Consider the following 27,686-nt stretch of genomic DNA (forward strand, 5'->3'; position numbering starts at 1 on the left):
TCTGGGAGGCAGTGATCCCTGACATCACCAGGGAACTTTGTGCTACAAAACTCTGCACCCCTCCACTGGAAGCTGGAACCGGCAGAGCTGGGAAGAGTGAGTAATGAGCGGTGAGCAGGCATTCCGGGAGGCAATGATCCCTGATGTCACCAGTGGCCTTTTGCACTACAAAACTCTACACCTCTCTGCCGGAAGCTGGAACTGGCAGAGTTGGGAAGAGTGAGTGCTGAGCAGTCAGCAGTGACCCCTGATGTCACTAGAGGCCTTTTGCACTACAAAAATCTGCGCCCCTCCGCAGGAAGCAGCCGCGTGGCTGTGGGAATGTGCCCGAAAGGGCATGAGCAAAGGACTTTGCCCTTTTTTAAACATGGGGAAGCGTACAGGAGGCTGACTGGTAGGAACATCAGAAGCAGTTGATATGGTGTCAGGTCCAATGGCTTTGCATCTGCAACATGTTAATCAACTTCCCTCTGATAAAACTATTAGTAATGACTCTTCTTTTCTGGCCTCACTGTCATCGGGTGGTAGAACACCCCCCCCCCCTCCAACCAGCTGAATTGAATGCTGCTGCAAAAACGGTGGCAGAGGATCTCCAGTTGGCCCTTTGGGGTCACAGGAACACTCTTCTTGTTTATCTACCTGTCCCCGACCCAGTAAAAATGTCAGTCTCTTCTACACTTATTTCTTCACCTGTTAAGGAACCATTACCATCTAATCAGTCTTTTTCTTTATCTGAAATTGGATCTGCCGTTTTTGGGATGGAAAAGAGCCTTCAGGATAACCTTGCCTCTTTGGCTAGGTTCTCTGAGATGGCTTCTGTTAAATTAGGTGAACTTGATAACAGACTTGGGAATTTAGATCATCAAGGAATCAAAGTTGATTCACAGTTGAAAACTGTCCAATCTGCTGTTACTGCAATTACTAAAGATAATCTGATGATTCATATGCAACAAATATGCAATTGGAAATGCATGAGAAATCAGCTAGAGCTTGTAATTATGGCTTTTGAATTTCCCAGTGAATTGTCTCCTATTGAATTGTTTAGAATGTGTTCGAAGACATACTGCAATTTCCTAATCTAGATTCTTTAAAAACTGAGAGAGTGTTTTATTTACCTAAAAGTGTTAAAATTGTTGGAAAAGAAGATGGAATGGATGCAATTAATTCACCTGATAGTTTGGATGTTTCTACATTTTTTGATTCTTCCCAAGATGTTATAGCTAAAAGAGCCACCTTGTTGATTACTGATTCTTCATAGGAAAATAAGATGGCAGTATTGAGAGCTTATTAAAAAAAAATTGCCTTTTTGTGGTCAGCCTGTGATGTTGTTCCCTGATGTCTCAAATTCACTCTTCAATTACAAAGTAATGTATTGACAATTGGTGCCACTTTCTTTTTAAAGTTTCTTGCAAGTGTTTGGTGGATTACAAGGATAAACATTTTAAATTTTTGATCCTATTTAATTGGAAACTTTTTTTTATTGAATAAACCGCTTAAGGATAAAGTAGATAAGGTGTAATAAGTTTTTCCTATGAAATTTCGCTAGCTGGTGGGACAAATTTATTTATTTATTGCATTTGTATCCCACATTTTCCCACATCTTTGGAGACTCAATGTGGCTTACATTATACTTAATAATCTATATAAATAATTCTCACCTCCAATGTTCAGTGAAGCACTGAATGTACTGTTCCTAGGGTAGGCTGTCAGGACCACTCACCTCCTAGGCTGTCACCACCATTCACCCTCACTCATAGACCCGCCCTCAGCCACGCCCCTTCCGGACATAATTCTCAACCCCAACGTTCTAACGAAGCCACATTTTTCCCCTCCACTTCTGTCATGGTGTAGATCGAGCTGGCACCATGACTGTCTGCCCCGCCCTCGCGTCAAACATCATGACGTCGAGGGCGGAGCCACGGAGGAACCAACTCCCCGCTGCGGCTGCCTGCCTGCACTCACCGTCCACCTCTCTCACCTGCACCCCCACTCAAAGGTGCACACCACCCTCTCTATCCACTCCCTCCCACTTGCCACTGCACCCACTACTCTCTCACTCCCCCTCCCGAGTCCCCCACGGCCGTCGCTCACATCGCTTCCCCCCCCCCCGGAGGACGCCACTCACCCCCCGAGGTCCACGGAGGCAGCGCTTCAAAATTCTGCGACCTCACAGCAAGAGCTGTCGCTCACATCGCTTCTCCCCTCCCCCGGAGGCCGCCACTCACCCCCCGAGGTCGACGGAACCAGCGCTTTAAAGTTATGCGAGCTGACAGCAAGAGAAGCACAGTACAGCAGCGTCGCATTCAACTTTCCCCTTCTCTCTCTGCGTCCCGCCCTTATTTCCTGTTTCGCTCACAGAGAAGGGGAAAGCTGAACGCGACGCTGCTGTACTGTGCTTCTCTTGCTCTCAGCTCACATAACTTTAAAGCGCTGGCTCCGTCGACCTCGGGGGCTGAGTGGCGAACGTTGGAGGTGAGAAGTATTTATATAGATTGTGCTGAGTGCTGACCTCGGGCTGGGGGGGAGTGAGCTACCACCGACCTGGGGGGGGGGGGTAAGGGGGTGCTGTTCTCGGAGGGACGGAGGGAGGAGGCCTGCAAATCACAGGACACAGAGGGAGAGGGAGGGAGGGGCCCTGGAAATCAAAGGCAGAGGGAGAGAAAGGGAGAGAGGGGACGCCTACAACTCACAGGGGACAGGGAGGAGGGCCTACAACTCACAGGGCACACAGACAGGGAGGGGGACACTCTATATGGGTGAAAGGAAACATACAGACACATATGGAGGGGAGACCAGGGGGAGACAACACATTGCTCGATCTGGACACAAGGGGACACCATGGCACAGGACACACTACACTCACTCAGACAACCTTGCTAGTGCCCGTTTCATTGCGTTCAGAAACGGGCCTTTTTTCCTAGTAATATAATATCAGTTCTAAGTAATTATGTTGCTTGGTGTAATCAATTGATTTTTTCTCTTTGGTTTGCTGCTTTGACCAATTTAGCTTGTTCCCTTGATGTGGGGGCTACAATATTTTTTTTTTTTTTTTGTGGGATTGATGATTGTGATGGATAATTCTGTATTATTCCTTATTTTGTTTGTAAATAAATGGTAAAAGAAAAAAGAATTGAGAGTCTACTGGTAAGCTTCTACTTGGGGATAGTTTAAGCTGGCTGTTTAACCTACAGTATACTTTGCCAGTGAAAAATCTTGGACACTATGGTAAAAACCTCAGGGGGAGTGAAAAATACTGGTCACTCAGTGGATTCTGCTGACAAAGATTTTAGTGGACAAGTGCAAGCATTCCTCAATGTGAAAGAAAGAGCAGAGTTATAAAAGTGCATTGCTTAAAAAGCTTCTAATATGTGACCTCAAGTGAAAATTAAATAATTCTGTAGCCTCAACTCTACCTCTAGCAGAGCAAATAAAAGTTTGTTCTAGTAAACTGCATTGCTTAAAGTACTGGTGGTATCAGTTTGAGTGGAAATGTGGACAAAGTAAAAAGCCTGATAACACTTGCTGCTGGAGAGTTATATAGAAGGCAGCTCTGGTGCATTCAAGGAAACAGTTTCTCTGAGGAAGTTTAGCAAGCTATAAAAAGAAAAAAAAAAAAAAGAAGATTTCATGCCTTGGAATTTTACTTTGTGAATTTCAGTGAGCGGTTGGTCCGCTTGAATAAAATGAGAATTGTAAAACTTGCATTCAAGTGTATAAGCAAAGGATTTGTACAGATTTTATAAGCATTCCAGAGAGTGTGGTGCCAACTTCCCTGCAAAGAAAGGCAAACCTGCATAATCAATTAGATGAAGCAGGTGTTTTGCACAGTGCAAGAAGCTCTACCTCTCCCCCCCCCCCTACCTGCAAGATACACATGGAAGGAAAAGAATTTCCATATTAGGGCTTCCTGATTAAGCTGCTCTGAGAACTGCCTACATCCTCTCTTCCACCCTCACCCCCACCTGTTTCTACAAGGTACCATTTGGCATAAAGCCAAGGCTCACTCTGCAAAGCTGTTCTAAGAGAAAAAAAAAGAGAAATAAAAGGGGTTTATTTTATTAGTGCAAGGCTATGGCAGATTCTGAAGTACTTGAGCAGCCTGACACAGGGGGTACAGCACAAACCAATATGGACAGTGAGAAGGGGTCAGAAAGATCCAGAAGACTATATATGCCTACAAAAGCTGGAGAGATGTATGAAACTGAAGTAGAAATGAAAAGGCAGAGAAGCACATGATGCCCCTCTCCAGAGGAAAATCAGTCTCAGAATTCAGACAACTCCAGATACAGTTCTAGGTATCTAAAATCACACAGAACAAATCATTCCAATCAGTCTGCAACCAGTGCAGCAGCTCTCTGGAACCAAGCCAAGGCCGAGGCTGCCAAATCAAAAGCTCTCTATGGTAAACAAGAAGCAGCCATACAACTTGAGAAACTTTAAAAAGAAGAGGCGAGAGTAGCTGCTGCCACTGCACGCAGGAAGGCAGCATTTGAAGAAGAGGCAAGAGGAGTGGCTGCCACTGCACACAGAAAGGCAGTATTAGTAGAAGAAGGGGCAAAAGTTGCTGCTGAATGCAGGAAGGCTGACTTAGACATCGCCTTAAACTTATCCAGCAGGAACAAGAAGCAGCTGTCATGCAGGCCGAAGCCACGGCCCTGCAAAAGGGCACAAGGCAGGATGGTGGGGAGAGTCAGCTCAGCCACATCAACAACGAAGATTCTGTCCAGCGAATTGCAGAATATGTGATGGCTCATACCCTAGCTCACAAAAGCACACAGTCACAGTCTGACTCAGAAGAGTCATCAGATTCTGAGAAAGCACATTCTTCTATACCAGAATCTAATTCAAGCAAGTCTAAGGCAAAGCATGCTACAGAGACGAACCACCACCACAGTGATCCACATGGATGCACTACTACCACTGGCTCTCGCTCCAGGAAAGCCAGTGGTAGTGCATCTGGAAACGCTGTATTTCAAGAACATACTCTGGTGCTACCTAGGAACTGGGCTCAGGCAAAAGTTGAGCAGCTATCCCCAGCAAAACATCCTGTGATTAAAGCAAGAGCCAACTGGCCAGCTACATTTCATGCCCGACTCCAGCCAAACCCTTTCACATAGCCAACCATAGATATCTGGTGCTAGAGACTTCAGAGAGAGAAGCTCTAACAAGAAGATGATGACGATGGGGCTTGCCCAGTTCAATGACTCCTCTGAAAAGTATAGAAGATGGAAATCTAACTTTAAGGACACCATGGCAATTAAGAAGCCCAACCCGGATCAAGAAATAAACCTGATAATAAAATGGCTGAGAACAGAGTCAGTCAAGAGTGTGCAGGGCTTACCAGATGCATATTTGCTTGATCCCTCCAGAGGGCTGAAAGAAATGTGGGAGACACTTGACTAATGTAAAGGCAGTCCAGAAGCTATCCAACAGGGATTGATGACAAGAATAAGGGGTTTCCCAAAGGTTACAAAATAAAGATAACAAGTTACAGGGATTAGGAGACCTCCTCCAGGAATTGGAAGCACTCAAGGCTGATTCGAACCTTCCTGGCCTGTGTTACTTGGATACAGCTTGGGGCATAAATAAGATTATATCAAAACTGCCATATGACATAAGAGAAAAATCAGTAGGAGCTAAATGTAAAGACAAACTTCAATAGAGGTTTCCTCCATTCACAATCTTTGTGAAATTTATCTGAGATTTGGCAAAGAGGCGAAACAACCCCAGCTTCATGTGTGATGTACCTGAAGCAGTCATCATTCTCCTTATGCAGCCAAGCATCTTTCTGGCTTTGACCGTAGCCTTTTCTACCTGGTTGGCCACCTTAAGGTAGTCAGACATAATTACCCCTAAGTTCTACTCTTCTTTTGCACATAGAAGCACTTCACCCCTATATTGTACTTGTGCCCTTTGATTCTTGCAACCCAAGTGCATGACCCTGCATTTCTTAGCATTAAATCTTAGTTGCCAATTTTTGGATCATTCTTCAAGCTTTGCTAGATCCTTCCTCATACTATCCACATCCTCTGGGGTGTCCACCCTATTACAGAGTTTAGTATCATCCATAAAGAGACAAACCTTACCAGACAGTCCTTTCGCAACAGCACTCACAAAGACGTTAAAAAGAGCTGGCCCGAGGACTGATCCCTGCGGTTCAGCACTAATAACATCTCTTTCTTCAGAGCAAGCTCCATGTACTACTACCCTCTGTCTTGTCCCATTTAGCCAGTTTTTAACCCAGTCAGTCACTTTAGGTATCATATTGAGGGCACTCAGTTTATTAATTAGTCACCTGTGTGGAACTGTGTCAAAGGGTTTGCTAAAACCCAAGTACACCACATCTAGCACCCCTCCCACGTCCAACTGTTTGGTCATTCAGTCAAAGAAATCAATCAGATTCATCTGACATGACCTGCCTCTAGTGAAGTCATGCTGCCTCCGGTCCTGCAGTCCATTTGATACAAGAAACCTCATGATCCTCCGCTTTAGAAGCATTTCCATTGGTTTACTCACCACCGAGGTCAAACCGACAGGTCTGTAAATTTCCAACCTCCTCCTTACTTCCAATCTTGTGCAGAGGGACCACATCCGCACTTCTCCAGTCCTCCAGGACCACTCCAGACTCTAAGGAAGCATTGAAGAGGTCAGACAGCAGAGCTGCCAGAACATCTCCGAATTTCTTGAGTACCCTCGGATGTATCCCATCAGGCCCCATTGCTTTGTCTACTTTTAGTTTAGCTAGCTCCTCATGAACACAGTGTTCTGAGAATCAGTCCCAGTCTACCATACATCCATCCCCATTTGCATTTGTTTTCTGTAGCACTACTCCTGGCCTTTCATCCGTGAATATTTAACAGAAATAACTGTTAAGCAGTTCAGCTTTATCCTTATCAGTTTCTACATTTTCCTCCCCCTTAGCTTTGAGCCTTACAATGCTATTATGGCACTTCCTCCTGCCACTTACATGTCTGAAAAATGTCTTGCCCCTCAAGGAACTCAGACATGTTCTGGCGGCTCTGCTGACTGATCTCTTCAATGCTTCCATAGAGACTGGAGTGGTCCTGGAGGAATGGAGAAGGGTGGAGGTGGTCCCCTTGCACAAAAGTGGAAGTAAGGAGGAGGTTGGGAATTATAGAGTCAGTCTGAAAGAGTGAAATAATTATATAATCAGTCTGACTTTGGTGGTGAGTAAACTAATGAAAACCATTCAAAAGCAGAGGACTGTGAGGTTTCTCAAACTGAATGGAATGCAGGACGAGGCAGCGTGGCTTCACTAGAGGCAGGTCAAGTCAGACAAATCTGATTGATTTCTTTGACTAGGTGACCAAACAGTTGGGCGTGGGAGAGGCACTAGATGTGGTATACGTAGATTTCAGCAAAGCCTTTGACATGATTCTGCACAGGTGACTGATAAATAAATTGAGTGCCCTCAGCATGGGACCTAGAGTAACTGACAAGGTTAAAAATTGGTTGAATGGAAGGAGACAGAGGGTAGTGGTAAATGGAGCTTGCTCTGAAGAAAGAGATGTTTCACTGGAGTACCACAGGGATGAGGTCCTCGGGCCAGCTCTTTTTAATGTCTTTGTGAACGATAATGTGGAAGGGCTGTCTGGTAAGGTTTGTCTCTTAGCAGATGATACCAAACTCTATTAGGGTGGACTCCCCAGAGGGTGTGAATGACATGAGGAAGGACCTAGCGAAACTGGAGGAATGGTCCGATATTTGGCAACTAAGATTTAATGCTAAAAAATGTAGGGTCATGAACTTGGGTCACAAGAATCCGAGGGAACAGTACAATATAGGGGGTGAAGTGTTTCTGTGTACAAAGGAAGAGAGGGACTTGGGAGTGATTGTGTCTGATGACCTTAAAGCTTCGAAACAGGTAGAAAAAGTGATGGTCAAAGCCAGAAGGATGCTTGGGTGCACTAGGAGAAGAATGACCAACAGGAAAAAAGAGGTGATAGTGCCCTTGTATAAGTCTCTGGTGAGACCTCATTTAGAGTACTGTGTGCAGTTCTGTAGACCGCACCTACAGAAAGATATAAACAGGAAGGAGTCTGTCCAGAGGGCGGCTACAAAATTGTTAAGTGGTCTTGAATACAAAACATACAGGGACAGGCTTATGAACCTCAACATGTATATGCTGGAAGAGAGGAGAGAGAAAGGAGATATGATAGAGACGTTTAAATATCTTAAGAGCATTAATGTACAGGAAGTGAGCCTTTTTCAACTGAAGGAAAACTAGAACAAGGAGGCATACAATTAAATTAAGAGGGAATAGTCTTAGAAGGAATCTAAGAAAGTATTATTTAATGGAAAGGGTGGTGGAAGTGTGGAATGGCCTCCCGATGGAGATCATGGAGTCAAGGACTGTGTCAGAATTTAAGAAAACATGGGATAAGCACGTGGGATCCCTTAGGAAAAGGAAGAGTTAGGGGTTACAGAGGATAGACAGACTGGATGGGCCATTTGACCTTTATCTGCCGTCATGTTTCTATGTTTACTGAGCCCGCTATTTTTTCTTCCATGTGCCTCTTTGCTTTCCTGACAGGTTTTTCAGCTTCTCTTAGCTTTTCCAGATATTTTTGCTTGTCTTCCTCTTTCCTCTTGTATTGTATGAAGGCTAATCTTCTTTCCCTTACCTTTTCAGCTACTATGTTTGAGAATCAGAGCGGTCTTTTTTTCCTCTTACTCTACTGTAATTTTCTAACAAAGTTGGTCGCTGTTAAAATGGCTCCTTTCAGTTTCACCCACTGCTGTTCTACTTCCTTCAGCTGTTCCCATCCAACTAACTCTTCCTTGAGAAATTCCCCCATCTCAGCAAAGTTAGTTTTTTTTTTAAATCTTGGACCTTCAATCTCGAATAAGCCCTCTCCTCCTTTGTCTTAATGTTGAACCACACCATTCGGTGATCACTAGAAGCGAAATGATCTCCCACCGTAACACCAGAAGCATTGTCCCCATTTTTAAGCACTAGGTCAAGAATAGCTCCATCCTGCATCGGTTCTGTTACCCACTGCTGAAACAATTCTTCCTGTAGAGAATCCAAGATTCCTTTGCTTCTAGATGGCCTCGCAGAAGGGACGCCCCAATCGACATCTGGAATATTAAAATCACCTAATAGTAGTACTTCCCCTTTCCTAGCTATCTTGTGGATGTCTTCAATTAAATCTCTGTCCACAGCGCTTCTTCCTTACCCCATATGTCCTGCAGTTCTGTCACTATTCTTAACATATAATGCCACTCCTCCACCCTTTTTATCTACCCTGTCCTTCCTGAATAAGATTATAGTCAGGTACAACCATATCCCAAGTCATGGTTCTCTGTGACCGCCACTAAATCCAAGTTTACTTCTATCATTGCAGCCTCTAGAGCTAGACATTTGTTTACCATACTACGGCATTGGTATACAAGGTTCTCCAAACATTAGACAATGAAGAATAGAGCAAAGGAAGATAATTCAACAAAGCACATTTGGGGACAACTTCTTCAGTAGCATAAGAGAAGCAAACTTGAAGCAAAAAAGGCAGAATAAAACAAATTACTATTCACATAAACATATTCCATCAACAGATTTGTAACTCAAAAGCATTTTGATTACCCTGCACTTTCATGGCATAACTGAGCATCAATGAACAAATATAACACAATAAGTATGTAAAAAAAACACAGCATAAACTTGCTTTTCTCAGAAGCTCATGAATGTTCTGTACCACTGGTTGCAAGGCCTGGTATGCTTCTGATACCTCTGCATTTGATTTACTCATGTAAGTCTGCTGTAGCTGTTGAGCCTAAATGTAGATAAAAGGGAAATAAATTAGGCACATGAACTACTTAAGAGTCCCAATCCAAGCAGAACCATCAAGCTGCAAAACGGTATTCAACATGTACCTAAATACGAATAGGTCAATTCATGACCTAGTTATACGCAAGGTCTGAATTATGTTCTAATGAAGCTTTCTAACACTTATAAGGTTATGTACACAACTTGAAATGATTATTTTGCATCTTATTAGAATAAATAGACTGTCTAGAGAAGTGTGAATTTCAGTAATTTATTTATTATAACTTGTATTAAAATCCTTTATATGCCAGTGTCCAAGAAATCCAGATTTGATCCTAATTCTGAACAGGTAAAGCAAAGTGACAAGCATAGGCGGTCGGTGGACCAACTGTTTGGGGAGCCTAAAGGGGGCAGGGTTAGGGGTGGGGCCAGGGGCGGAACTTACCTCCATAACTGTCTGACAACACACAGAAAAAAATAAGTAAAAATAAAATAGGCACAATTAATACCTTTTATTACATTTAGATATTAGATATGTATCATATGTCAAAGAATATACTAACCACAATCGCTCAATTGCAAAACACTATGCACAACTTTGTGCAAAAATATACTCAGAACCTTACTATACCATAAATATTACACTGGGCAGACCCTAATACACCAATATACCACCCATACGGAAAATGCAGACCATCAACGATATGAAACAAGGGATCATAGTATCACAATTCTCATATAGAGCCACAAAACATTCTTTTAGGTGGATAGTGTTCACAATGAGCTCCTTTTATTAACGACCATATGTAGATCCTTCAAGAGGCAGTGTGTCATGATTTAGGCTCTATACCCTTTCTGATGTTTTGGTGCCACCTCAGTAAGGCCAACACACAATCTCTCCACTGCAAAACACTATACACAAACTTGTGCAAAAACACACTCATAACCTTACCAAACCATAACAGCACTAATTCCAAGGACAGGATGAGCTACAACCTTATGCGTGGAAAGGCAGCACTATAATTACACCGGGCTCTAAAACACCAGTACACAACCTAGTGCAACAAAAAACAAAACAAAAAGGGCTGCAAATACTACACACTAGCAGAATACTGCATCTTTATCACACATGAAAAACACATGACACAACAGATATGAAGGCAAAATACTGAACTGGAAAGTTACCTCAAGAAGTCAGACTCAGCATGCAGCAATACTAGAAAAATTGAAACTTGCATGCAAAATATCACTGATGCACATTTCCAAAAGCTGACATATTCCAATTAATAAATTCTGACTAAAAAAATGTTTTCTACCTTTGCTGTCTGAGTATTTAATTTTTCTATTAGCTTTGGTCCCAGTGTCTTCTGTTTTATGTAGTGTCTTCTTTCCATTTGATATTTTTTCTCTCACCATGTCCACCATCCTTCTGTGTCCTTATGCATCCTGTCTACCATCTGTAGCCCTGTCCCTATCCTTTCTCCAGTTTCAACATCTGCCCTCAAAGTGTTCCAATCCAGCCCTTAAATTCAGCAATTTGCCCTCCATCCATATCCAGCATTTCTCCGTACTCCCCTCCCCTCCATGTGCATCTACTTCCTCTGTCTTCCCTCCCCTCCATCCATGTCCAGCATTTCTCCTCTCTCCCTTCCACTCCGTCCATGTGCATCTCCTTCCTTTGTCTTTCCTTCCCTCCATCCTTGTCCAACATTTCTCCTAATTTCCCTGCCCTCCACTTCATCCATGTCCAGCATTTCTTCTCTCTTCACTCCCCTCCATCCATGTGCATCTCCTTCCTGACTTCTTTCCCCTCCATCCATTCATCCATGTCCAACAACTCTCCATTCTCCCCTGCCCTCTCCTCCATCCATCCATATCCAGCAAATTTCCTCTCTCCCCTGCCCCCTCCATCCATCCAGCAATTCTCCTCTCTCCCCAGCCCTCCCCTCCTGCCCAGCGATCTCTTTTCTCCCCCTGCCCTCCCCTCCATCCATGTCCAGCAATTCTCCTCTCTCCCCTGCCCTCCCCTCCATCTATCCATGGACAGCAATTCTCCTCTCCCCTGCCCTTCCCTCTTCTCCAGTGATTTCTTCTCTCCTCCTGCCCTCCCCTCCTCTCCAGCGATCTCTTCTCTCCCCCTGCCCTCCCCTTCTCTCCCCCCTGTCCAGCGATCTATTCTATCCCCTTCTCTCCATGTCCAGCAATCTGTTCTCTCCCCCCGTCCTCCCCTTCTCTCCCTGTCCAGCGATCTGTTCTCTCCCCTTCTCTCCCCCTGCCCTCCCCTTCTCTCCATGTCCAGCGATCTGTTCTCTCCCCCTGCCCTCCCCTCCACTCCCATCCATGTCCAGCGATTCTCCCTGCCCTCCCTCAGCTCCCCAACAGCGTTAGACATTATGGCTATTACACCGCTTGAGACTGTGATTAAGTACTTTCCAACTGAAAAGAAGGAACTTACTAAATTTTGTGGTAAATGGCACAAATGGAATAAAAAACAGAATGATTTGTGCAGGTCCCCAAAAGGTTTTTTTTATTTTTGTTACATTTGTACCCCGCACTTTCCCACTCATGGCAGGCTCAATGCGGTTTACATATTGTATACAGGTACTTATTTGTACCTGGGGCAATGGAGGGTTAAGTGACTTGCCCAGAGTCACAAGGAGCTGCCTGTGCCTGAAGTGGGAATTGAACTCAGTTCCTCAGGACCAAGGTCCACCACCCTAACCACTAGGCCACTCCTCCTCCTCCTTTGATGTGCACACATTGCACAGATGAATCCAATGAGTCCTTTAAAACAGGTAAATCTCGTTTGAGGCACCTTCAAGCTCTGAACAGATGGATCTTAGTAGCTGACAGAGAAGCAGAAAAGAATTCCTTAACCGACTCCTCTACATTTCCACCTCCTCCACCAGTGGGTCCGACGGCACCTCTGGCCCCACCACAATACGATAATCCACCTAAACCAGATCCTACCAAAGTTTTAGCCTGTGGTACTGCCATCGGCTATAAAAAATTATATCCCAGCCTCGACAGGGAACCTAACCCTGCGCCGGCTTTAGAAATTGCCACATGTCCACTCCCTGTTGATTCTTTGACAGTGCAGATCAAAGGTGTTGTGGATTTAATCCGGATACCTGACGAGCAAAATGCCCAGGAAACGGAGCTAAATCCTACTCAGAACCAAGACTCAGGTCAGAATGAGGACCCTTATGGGCTCCCTTTGCCTGGTCCAGAAAGAATCAGAATATACCCTACCGAGGAGGATAAGCAGGCTACGACTATTCCCCGACAGACACCCCAGTTAAACCAAAGTTCTAGGTCGCTTGTTGATCCTCACATCGATGAGGCTATTGATGATGCTACTGTGGATCTTCAACGTGACATTGATACTCTTCGTCAGGAAGCAATCACCCATCAGGCTCTTAAAAATACTCCCCAGTCACGTATTGCTGACCATACTAGGTCTAAAGTTAAAATTCCCAATATCCCGTACTCCAACCTCGGAGCTTGCCCTAAAACCATTCCCAAAGTCCAGTTCCATATGTTTAATGGTACTGTCCCTGAAACCCCTTGTGAATATGTATTTTAGCAGGAAAATTCTTATTATTGGGTCAAACCTTGAGGTGATAATCTTGCTGCCTGGTCCGAATCCTTACGTCCCCAATCTAGTGCCTTCCCTAGGGAAGGGTCATTGCAGACAGCCGCCCTCAGACCTGCTCGAGACCTTATTTACTCTTACCCCGACCCTGGCTGGGGTCCTAGGGTTAAAACATATATGCAAGAAGGTCTTAAGATTTGGGAAAAATATGAAAACCAATTTACTTCCATAAGACCATAGCTCCAGCTCTCAGACAAAACTTTTGCCCTTGTTTAACAAGTTAACTGGGGGGGGGGGGGGGGGGGGGTCCCACATACAGAGTATGTGCCTTATAGGAATATTGATTTGACCAGTCTGACCCAGCAGTTACCAGATCTTACTGAAGGGGGTAACAAGTGTATATATAAGCTCCACGAGCTGCCTATGGGTTCAACTCTTGCCATAGGTGACATAAAGGCACTGTTAGGGCGTATCCCCCAAGCCAATGTCTTAGAACTTTTTAATACTGCTGCCCTCGCTAATGTGGCCGCTCAGAATGACTGGGATGGTGATCAGTTTGATACCATTAAAAATAGATTGTTTAACGCCATTTGCTACCGTTTTCCCACTCAGAAAGACTTTTCTGTTATTACTTCCCAACGATGGGCCTGTATAGAGCCCACTGAAAAATATATGCTCAAGTTAGAGCAGTTATATAGAGATGAGACTGAAGAGCGATTTGATGCTCCTAATTGCCTCCCTGTTTTTAACCACCTTTTTAAAGAAACTTTACCAGCTAAAGTTAGGGAGGGACTTGACAATACTGTAGGCATCTCACAGAAGCAGTGGCCAGAGATGAAGGAACAACATTTTACACCATTGCCGTATCTTCCTTAAAAATGCACAAACCAAAACAACCAGCTGCAAAAAATTGCAGACTCATTTAATGTCCCTGCAAATAAACAAATTGAAAGATCAGAAAACCCTTGATCAACAAGAAGCCAAATTTTATGCAAGACGCACACACAATGATGACCCTTTTTGGCGGGACCCTCTTGCGATTCCTGCTGATATTTTTTATTTGAATAATAGAGGCAGGGGTCCTACCCCAGGGAACTTTAGGGGGAGACAAAGAGACTCTGGTTACTCTAGAAATGAGAGAGACTTTAGCCAACCTAGCCCATCTAGATATCCAAGTGTCCAGTGTCTAGTGAGGTAATTAAATTCGCAGATAACACAAAGTTATCCAGGGTCATCTCATCGCAGGAGTGTGAAAGATTGCAAGAAGTCCTCATGAGACTGGGGGATTGGGCGTCCAAATGGCAGATGAAGTTCAACGTTGGCAAGTGCAAAGTGATGCATGTGGGAAGGAGGACCCTAATTACAGCTATGTCACGCAAGGTTCCACTTTAGAGTTATGGACCAAGAAAGGGATCTGGGAGTCATCGTGATAGGACGTTGAAATCTTCAGCTCAATGTGCTGTGGCAGCTAAGAAGTGCGAACAGAATGTTGAGTAATTATTAGAAAAGGGATGGAAAATAAGCATGAGGATGTTATAATGCCGTTATATCACTCCATGGTGGCGACCGCACCTGGAGTATTGTGTTCAGTTTTGGTCGCCTCATCTCAAAAAAGATATAAAGGAATTGGAGAAGATGCAGAGAAGGATGACAAAAATGATAAAAGGGATGGGACAACTACCCTAGGAGGAGACGGTTAACACGGGTAGTACTCTTTAGCCTGGAGAAAAGGCGGCTGAGGGGCGATATGACACAGGTCTACAAAATAATGAGTGGGGTAGAGTGGACAGATGTGAAGCGTTTGTTTACACTTTCTAACAATAATAGAACCAGGGGACACAAGATGAAATCAGAATGTGTTAGGTTTAAAACAAATCGGAGAAAGTTTTTCTTTACTCAGCACGTAGTTAGACTCTGGAACTCATTGCTGGAGAAGGTAGTGACGGCAGCTGGCCTTGCTGAGTTTAAAGGGGGTCTGGACAGATTCCTGAAGGAAAAGTCCATTGATCATTATTAAATTTTGGGTTTTTGCCAGGTTCTTGGGGCCTAGATTGGCCACTGTCAGAGACAGAGTGCTGGGCTTGATGGACCTTTGGTCTTTCCCAGCTTGGCAGTGCTTATGTACTTAGTGTTGGCAGTGTAATAAGTTTGGACACTAGCTGATGAGTGTAGGTCTTCTCAGCCTCCCAGATAAGCCAATTGGTAACACCACGATTCCAGGGTCCTAACCCCGGACAACAGTCTTTCCCTTGTGGGACCCTGAGAACCAGAATTCACCACAATGACTAGGTGTAGTACACACGCAGGTGGGCTATAATGATCCAATGGTAACATTACAAATTCAGGGAATCTCAGTACCCTTCTTAGTTGATACCGAGCATCACGTTCTGTTTTGGCCAAAGCTCCTACCAACCTGAAAAGCAAAACTAAAATTTTAAAAAGAATCCTTTACCACAATGGGTTTTAATGGAATACCGACTGATACTCCCATGTTGGAACCCATGTCAATTAACTTTGCTGGTCAGGATATCATAGCACCCTTGTTTTTTGCTCCCTCCTGCCCCGACAACCTTTTAGGGCGAAACTTGCTAACACAGTTTAAATTTTAAATTCATTTTGATATTCCCAAACCCACCAGTAGCACCTCTCTCATATTTGCAGTAACAACCCTTATTGAACAAACCATTTCTTGTGCTCTGGAAAGACTGCCTATTTGTGGGCTACCCATGATGCTACTACTACTACTACTACTTAACATTTCTAGAGCGCTACTAGGGTTACGCAGCGCTGTACAGTTTAACAAAGAAGGACAGTCCCCTGCTCAAGGAGCTTACAATCTAAGGACGAAATGTCAAGTTGAGGCAGTCTAGATTTCCTGAGTAGAGGTATGGTGGTTAGATGCTCCCTATGGGAAGGTAGACACACCTACCATACCGTACTGAATTACAACCAAGATGTGATGGCCCAAAATAGGGCAGTATCCTTTGAGAGCATCACTGAAGTGAGCCACTCTCCATACAACACCCCACTTTTTCCCGTCAAAAAGGAGGAGCCAGGGCAATGGCATATAGTACAAGACTTACGTGCCTTAAATGATGTTGTTAAACACATTTACCCCAACGTAGAGAACCCTACTACTTTGGTTGCAGAGTGTCACTTTGCAGTCTACCACTCCACTATTGATTTATCTAATGCCTTCTTCGCTATCCATTCACCCTGACAGCAGACCTCTTACTGCCTTTCAATTTGACAATGTTACATATCACTGGACCACGCTTACCACAAGGTTTTACTGATAGCCCCACAGGTTTCTCTCAAACACTTGCACAAACACATAAAAGAGTTTGAAACATTACATTATGTTTGGCCTCAGAACACTCATTTGTTGCTGTATGTGGATGAATATGTTAATTACCCGCCCCCTGAATTTTATTTAATTTATTTGTCGCATTGTATCCCACATTTTCCAAATGTGGCTTACATTATGCCGTAATGGCAGTCCCCAATTACAGAATGAGAGAACAGAATAATATACAATTAAGGTACATAAGATATCAAAAAATTAGAAGCAAAGAAATAATCAATACATATTAGGTATGTAAAATGTAGGATCAAGAGTAACATTAGATGATAATAGTGAAATTAAAGTAGTCAGATTAAGGAGTTCAATGTTGATTAGTACTAATACAGTTCTGATGATAAATCTTTATGAAGGATTGTTTTATATGTCTTGTTCAATAAGTTAGTTTTCAGCGATTTCCGGAAGGCTGTCAAATCATATGTTGATTTTAAGACAGTCGGTAGTGCATTCCAACGTTGCGTGCAGATGTATGAAAAGCTGGATGCATATAGTGATTTGTATCTTACTCCCTTACAGTTGGGGTAATGGAGGTTTAAGAAAGTGCGTGATGAGCTTATTGTGTTTTTTGCTGGTAAGTCTATAAGATCAGACATGTATATCGGGGCCTCTCCATAGATGATTTTGATACTTGTATACAGGTTACTTGTGATTTCTTAGGCTTTTTGGCCGACAAAGGCTATAAGGTTAAGAAGTAGAAGTTGAGAGTTGCTCAAACATAGGTCACCTTTCTGGGACATGAGATTGGTATCCAGAAACGCGCCCTCTGTCCTGACGCTTTGAAACATGTTGCTAAACTGAATATGCCTTCTACGGTTACTGAACTCAGAGCTGTGTTAGGTATGTTAAATTTTTGTCGGTTGTGGATACCCAATTATTCGGAGTGCACTAGGCTGTTTTAATCAGAAGTTGTCAGGAAAGCATAACTCTAAATTTGAAGCCCTTGATTTTACGGATGATGAAAAAATCTGCTGGTTAATCTAGTTAAAGATGTGATGTGTAGTTCCCCTCTTGCCACTATAAATGTTTCCCAGGATGTTCATTTATGGATTGCTCATAATGACACCACATGGGCTGCCTTGATAACACAACATGATGAGGATATAGCTTGTGGATATTTGTCTGGTACTTTCACCCCGGTTGAATTAAGTTTTTGCCTCTTGCGAGAGGGGACTGGTTGCAGCGGCAACTGCTGTTTTAAAGCTTTATAGTTACATCCCACATTTACCTGTAATCATTCATACTTCACATGATGTTAAGTATTTGCTAGACAGAACATTAGCCACATGACCCTTCTAGGCTGCAAAAGAATCAGGTTATTTTGATCAGTGTTGCACATAATTTACAGCCTCTTACATCTGCCGACTCACAGAGACTTAAACCATTGTTTGCTATCACAGAAAATGACAGTTTGTTTCCTCATCAGTGTACTGCACAACTTCCTTCTGTGCCTGATTTTGTGACTATTCAGTTTGAAATTCTGCAGTCTGGTCCTGTTTGGTTCACCGACGGATCCTGTCAGAATGGCTCTGTGGGTTTTGCAGCTGTGCATTACACTCCGGAGGAAACTGCAATTGAAACTATACAATTCAGGCTCCCTACTTCTTATTCTGCCCAAACTGCTGAGTTAGCAGCTGTTTTATATGTCCTGTTATTTAAAGCCACATCTGAAGATTTATCTATTGTCACAGATTCTAGCTATGTTTTCTCCTCATTACATTCTCATATACACAAGTCGAACTTGAGGGGTATGGTGTCCTCTACGGGACAACCTCTATCTCACATTACACTCTGGAATAACATTTTTGAGACATTGCAACAGCGCCATAAAAATAACTTACGCACTGCCATAACATGGATTAAAGCCCACCAAGAGACTGTTTTTTTCTTTTGAAATAAATGGCAACAGCTTGGCGGACGATTTGGCTACTATGCTTCCCCCCTCCACTAAGAAATGTTATGCTGATGCCTCTTCCTTGTGTGTAAAAACTCCCCTACCAGTACTCTAAGAATCAGATCTTCATACTGCTTTACAGGCTTCTGCAACTCAAGCTGAGCCGCGTGCCTGGCAACAAGCAGGATGTACACAGAATTCAAATAAACTGTGGGTTCACCCAGCAGGTCAGATTTGTATCACATTTAATAAATTGTCACTACTGCTTCACTCCTTACACTATTCGTTACACCTCAATGCATCTACCCTTTATGATAATTTGTTCCCAAAGTCTGGGCCCCACAAATGATGTCACTGTGCCATGATATAGTCCGAGGATGTTACAAGTGTTCCCTGAACACCCCCAAAACGCAGCACCGTTGTCTCTCTTGGAAAATTGCCTGTTGTTCAAGGCCCAGGGTTGCACTGGTACTGTGATTTTACTGATATGAAAGAGATTTTTACTTGTCTGTGTTGACGGTTTCTCTAAGTGGGTTGAAGCAATTCCCTGTACCCAAGAGACAGGGCAGGTGATGGCACAAGTACTGTGCAATGATATCATTCCCCGATTTGGTATTCCTTGTAAAATTACCACTGATAATGGTTCACAGTTTGTCAATGAGTTGATCCAGACTCTCACAGCAAAATTACCGATCACTCATCGGACGGTGAGCATTTATAAACCCTCTAGTAACATAGTAGATAATGACAGAGAAAGACCTGTACGGTCCATCCAGTCTGCCCAACAAGATAAACTCATATGTGCTACTTTAGGTGTATATCTGACCTTGATTTGCATCTGCAATTTCAGGGCTCAGACTGTAGAAGTCTGCCCCAACTCCCATTACCGGCTCTGCCACCCAATCTCCGCTAAGCTTCTGAGGATCCATTCTTCTGACAGGATTCCTTTATGTTTATCCCACGCATTTTTGAACTCTGTTACTGTTTTCATCTCCACCACCTCCCACGGGAGGGCATTCCAAGTATCCACCACTCTCTCCGTAAAAAAATACTTCCTGACATTTTTCTTGAGTCTGCCCCCCTTCAATCTCATTTCATGTCTTCTAGTTCTACCACCTTCCCATCTACAGAAAAGGTTCGTTTGCGGATTAATCCTTTCAAATATTTGAATGTCTATATCATATCACCCCTGATTCTCCTTTCCTCCAGGGTATACATGTTCAGGTAAGCAAGTCTCTCCTCATACGTCTTGTAATGCACATCCCATAAAAGTTTTGTAGCTTTTCTTTGCGCCGCTTCAATTCTTTTTACATCCTTAGCAAGATACGGCCTCCAAAACTGAACACAATGCTCCAGGTGGAGCTTCACCAACGACTTATACAGGGGCATCAACACCCCCTTTCTTTCTGCTGGTCACACCTCTCTCTATACAGCCTAACAACCTTCTAGCTACGGCCACCGCCTTGTCACACTGTTTCGTCGCCTTCAAATCCTCAGATACTATCACCCCAAGATCCCTCTCTCTCCGCCCGTACCTATCAGGACTCTCCCCGCCTAATACATACGTCTCCCGTGGATTTCTATTCCCTAAGTGAATCACTTTGCATTTCTTCGCATTGAATTTTAATTGCCAAACCTTAGACCATTTTTCTAGCTTCTGCAGATCCTTTTTCATGTTTTCCACTCCCTCCTGGGTGTCCACTCTGTTACAAATCTTAGTATCATCCGCAAAATGCAAACTTTACCTTCTAACCCTTTGGCAATGTCACTCACAAATATATTGAACAGAATTGGCCCCAGCACCGATCCCTGAGGCACCCCACTACTCACCTTTCCCTCATCCGAGTGAATTCCATTTACCACCACCCTCTGGCGTCTGTCCGTCAACCAGTTCCTAATCTAGTTCACCACGTTGGGTCCTATCTTCAGCCTGTCAAGTTTATTTAAGAGCCTCCTATGGGGAACCGTGTCAAAAGCTTTGCTGAAATCTAAGTAAATTACGTCTATAGCACGTCCATGATTCAATTCTCCGGTCACCCAGTCAAAAAATTCAATGAGATTCGTTTGGCACGATTTACCTTTGGTAAAACCATGTTGTCTCGGATCTTGCAACTGGTTGGCTTCCAGGAAATTCACTATCCTTTCCTTCAGCATCGCTTCCGTTACTTTTCCAATAACCGAAGTGAGGCTTACCGGCCTGTAGTTTCCAGCTTCTTCTCTATCACCACTTTTGTGAAGAGGGACCACATCCGCCGTTCTCCAATCCCACGGGAACCTCTCCAGTCTCCAAGGATTTATTAAACAAATCTTTAAGAGAACCCGCCAGAACCTCTCTGAGCTCCCTCAATATCCTGGGGTGGATCCCGTACGATCCCATGGCTTTGTCCACCTTTAGATTTTCAAGTAATTCATACACACTCTCTTCCGTGAACGGTGCTATATCCACTCCATTCTCATATGTACTTTTGCCAGTCAATCGTAGTCCTTCTCCAGGATTTTCTTCTGTGAAAACAGAACAAAAGTATCTATTTAGCAAATTTGCTTTTTCTTCATCATTATCTACATAGTAGCTTGCAGCATCTTTCAGTCTCACAATTCCCTTTCTTGTCTTTCTCCTTTCACTAATATACCTGAAAAATTTTTTGTCACCCCTCCTTACCATTCTAGCCATTTGTTCTTCCGCTTTCGCCAGACATATCTCTCTCTTGGCTTCTTTCAGTTTCATCCGGTATTCCTCTCCGTGTTGCTCTTCTTGAGTTTTTCTGTATTTCAGGAACGCCAACTCTTTAGCCTTTATTTTCTCAGTCACTTGCTTGGAGAACCATATCGGTTTCCTTTTTCTCTTGCTTTTATTTACTCTCCTTACATACAGTGGGGGAAATAAGTATTTGATCCCTTGCTGATTTTGTAAGTTTGCCCACTGACAAAGACATGAGCAGCCCATAATTGAAGGGTAGGTTATTGGTAACAGTGAGAGATAGCACATCACAAATTAAATCCGGAAAATCACATTGTGGAAAGTATATGAATTTATTTGCATTCTGCAGAGGGAAATAAGTATTTGATCCCCCACCAACCAGTAAGAGATCTGGCCCCTACAGACCAGGTAGATGCTCCAAATCAACCTCGTTACCTGCATGACAGACAGCTGTCGGCAATGGTCACCTGTATGAAAGACACCTGTCCACAGACTCAGTGAATCAGTCAGACTCTAACCTCTACAAAATGGCCAAGAGCAAGGAGCTGTCTAAGGATGTCAGGGACAAGATCATACACCTGCACAAGGCTGGAATGGGCTACAAAACCATCAGTAAGACGCTGGGCGAGAAGGAGACAACTGTCGGTGCCATAGTAAGAAAATGGAAGAAGTACAAAATGACTGTCAATCGACAAAGATCTGGGGCTCCACGCAAATCTCACCTCGTGGGTATCCTTGATCATGAGGAAGGTTAGAAATCAGCCTACAACTACAAGGGGGGGAACTTGTCAATGATCTCAAGGCAGCTGGGACCACTGTCACCACGAAAACCATTGGTAACACATTACGACATAACGGATTGCAATCCTGCAGTGCCCGCAAGGTCCCCCTGCTCCGGAAGGCACATGTGACGGCCCGTCTGAAGTTTGCCAGTGAACACCTGGATGATGCCGAGAGTGATTGGGAGAAGGTGCTGTGGTCAGATGAGACAAAAATTGAGCTCTTTGGCATGAACTCAACTCGCCGTGTTTGGAGGAAGAGAAATGCTGCCTATGACCCAAAGAACACCGTCCCCACTGTCAAGCATGGAGGTGGAAATGTTATGTTTTGGGGGTGTTTCTCTGCTAAGGGCACAGGACTACTTCACCGCATCAATGGGAGAATGGATGGGGCCATGTACCGTACAATTCTGAGTGACAACCTCCTTCCCTCCACCAGGGCCTTAAAAATGGGTCGTGGCTGGGTCTTCCAGCACGACAATGACCCAAAACATACAGCCAAGGCAACAAAGGAGTGGCTCAGGAAGAAGCACATTAGGGTCATGGAGTGGCCTAGCCAGTCACCAGACCTTAATCCCATTGAAAACTTATGGAGGGAGCTGAAGCTGCGAGTTGCCAAGCGACAGCCCAGAACTCTTAATGATTTAGAGATGATCTGCAAAGAGGAGTGGACCAAAATTCCTCCTGACATGTGTGCAAACCTCATCATCAACTACAGAAGACGTCTGACCGCTGTGCTTGCCAACAAGGGTTTTGCCACCAAGTATTAGGTCTTGTTTGCCAGAGGGATCAAATACTTATTTCCCTCTGCAGAATGCAAATAATTCATATACTTTCCACAATGTGATTTTCCGGATTTAATTTGTGATGTGCTATCTCTCACTGTTACCAATAACCTACCCTTCAATTATGGGCTGCTCATGTCTTTGTCAGTGGGCAAACTTACAAAATCAGCAAGGGATCAAATACTTATTTCCCCCACTGTAAATGTTTGTGGCCATATTTATAGCTTCTTTCAGCCTGGACCACTGTCCTTCCACTTCTCGTTCGTCCTCCCATCCCATCAGCTCCTTCCTCAGGTAGTCCCCCATTTTACTAAAGTCAGCATGCTTGAAATCCAGGACGGAGTTTTGAGTGGCCGCCCTCCACTTCAGCTGTCATATCAAACCAAACTGTTTGATGGTCACTGCTGCCCAGGTGGGCACCCACTCGGACATTTGAAACGCTATCCCCATTTGTGAGCACCAGATCCAGCGTCGCTCCCTCCCTCATGGGTTCCGTCACCATTTGTCTGAGCATAGCACTTTGAAAAGCATCCATGATCTCTCTACTTCTTTCCGATTCCACAGATGGAACCTTCCAATCTACATCCGGCAGATTGAAATCTCCCAGCAACAGCACCTCTCTCTTCTTTCCCAACTTTTGAATATCTACGATCAGATCTTTATCTAGTTCCTCCAATTGTGTCGGAGATCTGTAGAAAATACCCATGTGGACAGAGGTTCTATCATCTCTTTTTAAGGTGACCCATATCACTTCTTCCTTTCCCCGGGTCCCTGCCATTTCAGTCACTGCGATATCATTTCTCACATACAGAGCTATTCCTCCATCTTTACGACCATCTCTATCCTTTCTAAATAGATTATAACCTGGTATGTTTGCATCCCATTCATGGGAACCATTGAGCCATGTCTCCGTGATTGCAACAATGGCCTAGTGGAAAGATATAATGGTCTTTTAAAGACAAAACTTCGAAAACTCATGGCAAATGGAATTAAATCTTGGCTGGATGCCCTGCCACTTGCCCTTTTAACTTTACGGGCTACCCCCTCCGCCACTTTGAAATTAATCCCTTTCCAGTTATGTACTGGCTGCAAAATGTGCCTGACTCCTGGAAATCCTGGACATCACCTGCCTGATACTTACTCGGTGTACTGGGACCAATTGCAATACTCGTCAGACAGAAGGGGGTTTACCAGTTCAAAGGGCTCAGAAAACGCCAATGTTGTGGATAGGCGACCAGGTCTATAGAAAATATACACATAAGAGTTGAAAAGATCCTATTTACGTTGGTCCATTCAAGGTAGAAGCTGTTACCGCAACTGCAGTCGAGCTACAAGACCACATCTCCTGGGTCCATTTAAAAGACATTCGAGTCTTTAGAGAGACATATGCCTCTGGACCATCCAGAAATTCCACTCCAAGTGATACACTCACAGAAGAGCCAACAGATAGACCAGAATCAAGGAGTGCTGCAGACACAGCAATACCTGGACATAGCAAGTGAACAGAGACAATTTACTTTTTGCATTTATAACCTTTATGGACTCATTATTTGCTTCATACTCATTTTTGCATTAATCATTTATCTATTACATCTGTTTAAGGTTTAGTGTTTACGTTTAACAACATTTTAGTTATTTTTAGTGTAAGATTTAGTTTTTTGATCAGATTTAGTTTAGTTCAACATTTTTTATAGTATTTGCTTACCATATAGTTTAGCTCCAATATTCGTTAAGATTTAGTTTTTCTTCATTTACAGAATGCTCCTATGCCACACTGATAACATACTACTGGTTGTGATAATTTATTTGCTGTGTTTTGCTTTTAGCTTTACACTTGTGTTTGCCCTCATATTGTTCATGCTGGAGCAGTATCAATACATAGGAAAGATTTCCCTCATTGATTAATTTAACAGTACACCTCACCCATCTGATTTGTAGGTCCTCCAGATAAATTCTTTACAGGGAATGCTTGGTACCTTCATTAATAATCTGGTATTTTTTTTTTTGTTTTCATCCACTTCCTGAGTTTTGCTATCACAACCACTGTTACTTTCACTTTTGTTTGGTTCTCCTGGAGATATTTACATTTCATATTGATAACCTTTTCTCTTAAACACATATCACATACAGTTTCCTCTGACTCTGTATACCATTTAACACTGCAATGTTTGCTGCTAGACTTTTTCTACTATTCTTTACCCCTACCCTTCTATATGCCCTAACCTTCCTCAATTGGGGTCAGACCGTAAAGAAAAAGCCTACAGGTGATGACAAATATTTCAGAACTTACCCCGTTGTAATCACCAAATACCTTAAGGAGACCTCTGAAACTATCACACTGCAATTTGATGTTGCAATATTGCCCTTTGCGGTGCCTTCGAAAAACAGAGGCAATTTGCCCGAGCCAAAGCCAATGTTTACCTTTGTATATATAAGAAGTTTAGATTCGAAGATTATGACCGTAACCCCTGTGCCTCATGGAATGATGCATGGTGGTACACTGGTCCCAACCATCCAACTGAGAGCCACCCTCATTGGAATGAGCCCATTCGATCAAAAATCTCTATAATTCGGCAGCCCGTTGCTAATCCTAATTCCTGAAGTATGTCACAATGCAACCCCATACTGATCACCTTTAAAGGTGTAACCATTACCATGAATCGTACTTATGGTATTGGTCTAGATGTGGCTGGAGGAGACCCCATTGGTCGCCTTCCGGATCATCGTTATCCCCAAACCTCCTCCAGAAGAACCCACAATCCTCTTTACCTAATCTTTTGATATCCAGTCCTTCCCAGGAACTAACACCTCCATTAAAGTTCTTTCCATTACAGATCTTAGAGATACCTTTGCCCTTGAAACTGGATTCACTGACTCCAATTTATGGCTAGAATGGATACATTATACCACTAACAGTTTGAAGGTTTCTGATTGCTATGTTTGTTCTACCCCTCATCCTGAACCTACTGTTGTTCCCTTCCCATTGGATTTTGATAATGACTTCAACGGTACCTTGTGCATTCTAAACTTGCTGCAGAGCCATACCCTTACTGATCCCTTGCTTGTCTCTTCACTTACTTTTCCCTTCTGTTCCCCAGGATAGGGTCTTCACCAAACCACCACCCTTCCGAGTTCCTTCCAAAGCTATACATTTTTTCTTTTTGTTTAGTGCGATCAAATGTCGCAAATCCTTTTTTTGTAGGAAATCTGTCTTCCTGCTCCTTTAAAATTGGTAGAATCTGCCCCCTCCATTGACTTTTCAAAATTTTCCACTCCCGTGCAGATGTGTGGTGGTATTGTGGTACCAAAACATTATATCCCACTTTACCTCCCAATTGGCAAGGACAATGTGCCCTAGTGCAATTTATAATCCCACTCACTATTGCTACTCACCATACCAATACCTCCTCTCCTTCTAGGACTAGTAGGGAATTTAAGGCTCATTTGATGACAGAATTTATCTTGATTCCATTGGAGTACCAAGGGGGGGAGCCAGATGAATTCAAGGCCTGCAACCAGATTGCTGCTGGTTTTGAATCCATATTTTGGTGGGTTACTATTACAGAAATGTTGACTGGATTAACTACATATACTATAATCAACAGCGTTTCATTAACTACACTAGAGACGCTGTAACAGGGCATTGCTGAACAACTGGATGCTACCAGCCGCATGGCTTGGGAGAACCGGATGGTTCTCGATATCATGTTGGCCGAGAAAGGGGGCGTGTGTACTATGTTAGGTGGCCATTGTTGCACCTTCATTCCCAACAACACTGCCCCTGATGGCACTATCACAAGGCTTTACAGGGACTTACCACTTTGGCTGAGGAACTTGCTGAAAATTCTGGTGTTGATACATCCTGGACAGGATGGATGGATAATGTTTTTGGTAAATGGAAAAACTTTATTATTTCAGGAATTACCACTTTGATCATTGTGATAGCTGTGCTTGTTGGCTGCTGCATTATACCATGCATGAGAGGTTTAGTACAACGCCTGATTGAAACTGCTTTAACTAAGAGAGATCCTGTAGGGTATGCTATGACCCTATATGAACCAACAGAACTTACTGATGCTGCCAATACCATTTATACTCAGACGCACCCTAATTCTCCTGATTGCCCCTGCTGCTGAGGTGGAAACTTCTGTCTGATTTGGTTTTATTTCTTTGGGGCATTGTCATCTCTCCTTTGAGTTATAGCAACTTTCTTCACACCCTTACTCCCTTGTGGTTCTGTTCTATCTTTCTTGCACCTGGAAATTGCATTATACCTCCCCATTCCCATGTGGGCCACTTTGGTACATACTCCCCCTATTATTTCCACCTCTTTAGTGCTCATGAGACCCCTTGGCCACGACGGGTAAGAAAGAACTAAAGGCCTGCAACCTAAGACAACCTGCGGTCGGGGCACAAGTCTCCATAGTTCTGAGGTGAGAGCATAAGGCCTGGGTGCAAGACCTGGCCTCCTATTGGACCTTGTCCAATCATATATTTGTGAAGCCCTCCCTATGGAAACCTTCAAGTGGGGAGATGTCTATTATGGGGATTATGCAGGCCTGACATTCTACATTGGTTCAGGCTCTGAATTGACAGTAAAACTGACAAGGCCCAATTCTAAGTAACTTTCAACTGAACTCCAGGGTGACATGAACTCATGATCTGTTGAGACACAATGTCACAAGTGGAGGTGCAAGAAAATAGCTGACCACAGTGTCACAAGCCATATGATGAAGAGTGGAGGTGCAAGAAAATAGCTGACCACAGGGGTTTAGTAATGTGATAGATGG

The 27,686-nt window shown here is 43.6% G+C and overlaps 1 protein-coding gene across 1 annotated transcript in view; it reads right to left on the reverse strand.

The window, feature by feature from the left end:
• SHPRH (SNF2 histone linker PHD RING helicase) overlaps positions 1–27,686 on the reverse strand; it is a 331,612-nt gene that overhangs the window by 135,572 nt on the left and 168,354 nt on the right. Inside the window, 1 exon segment of the mRNA XM_030194974.1 lies at positions 9,687–9,794. Coding sequence (XP_030050834.1) covers positions 9,687–9,794 — 108 coding nt within the window.

The sequence above is a fragment of the Microcaecilia unicolor genome, chromosome 3 (genome assembly GCF_901765095.1).
Source record: "Microcaecilia unicolor chromosome 3, aMicUni1.1, whole genome shotgun sequence".
Taxonomy (NCBI): Eukaryota; Metazoa; Chordata; class Amphibia; order Gymnophiona; family Siphonopidae; genus Microcaecilia; species Microcaecilia unicolor.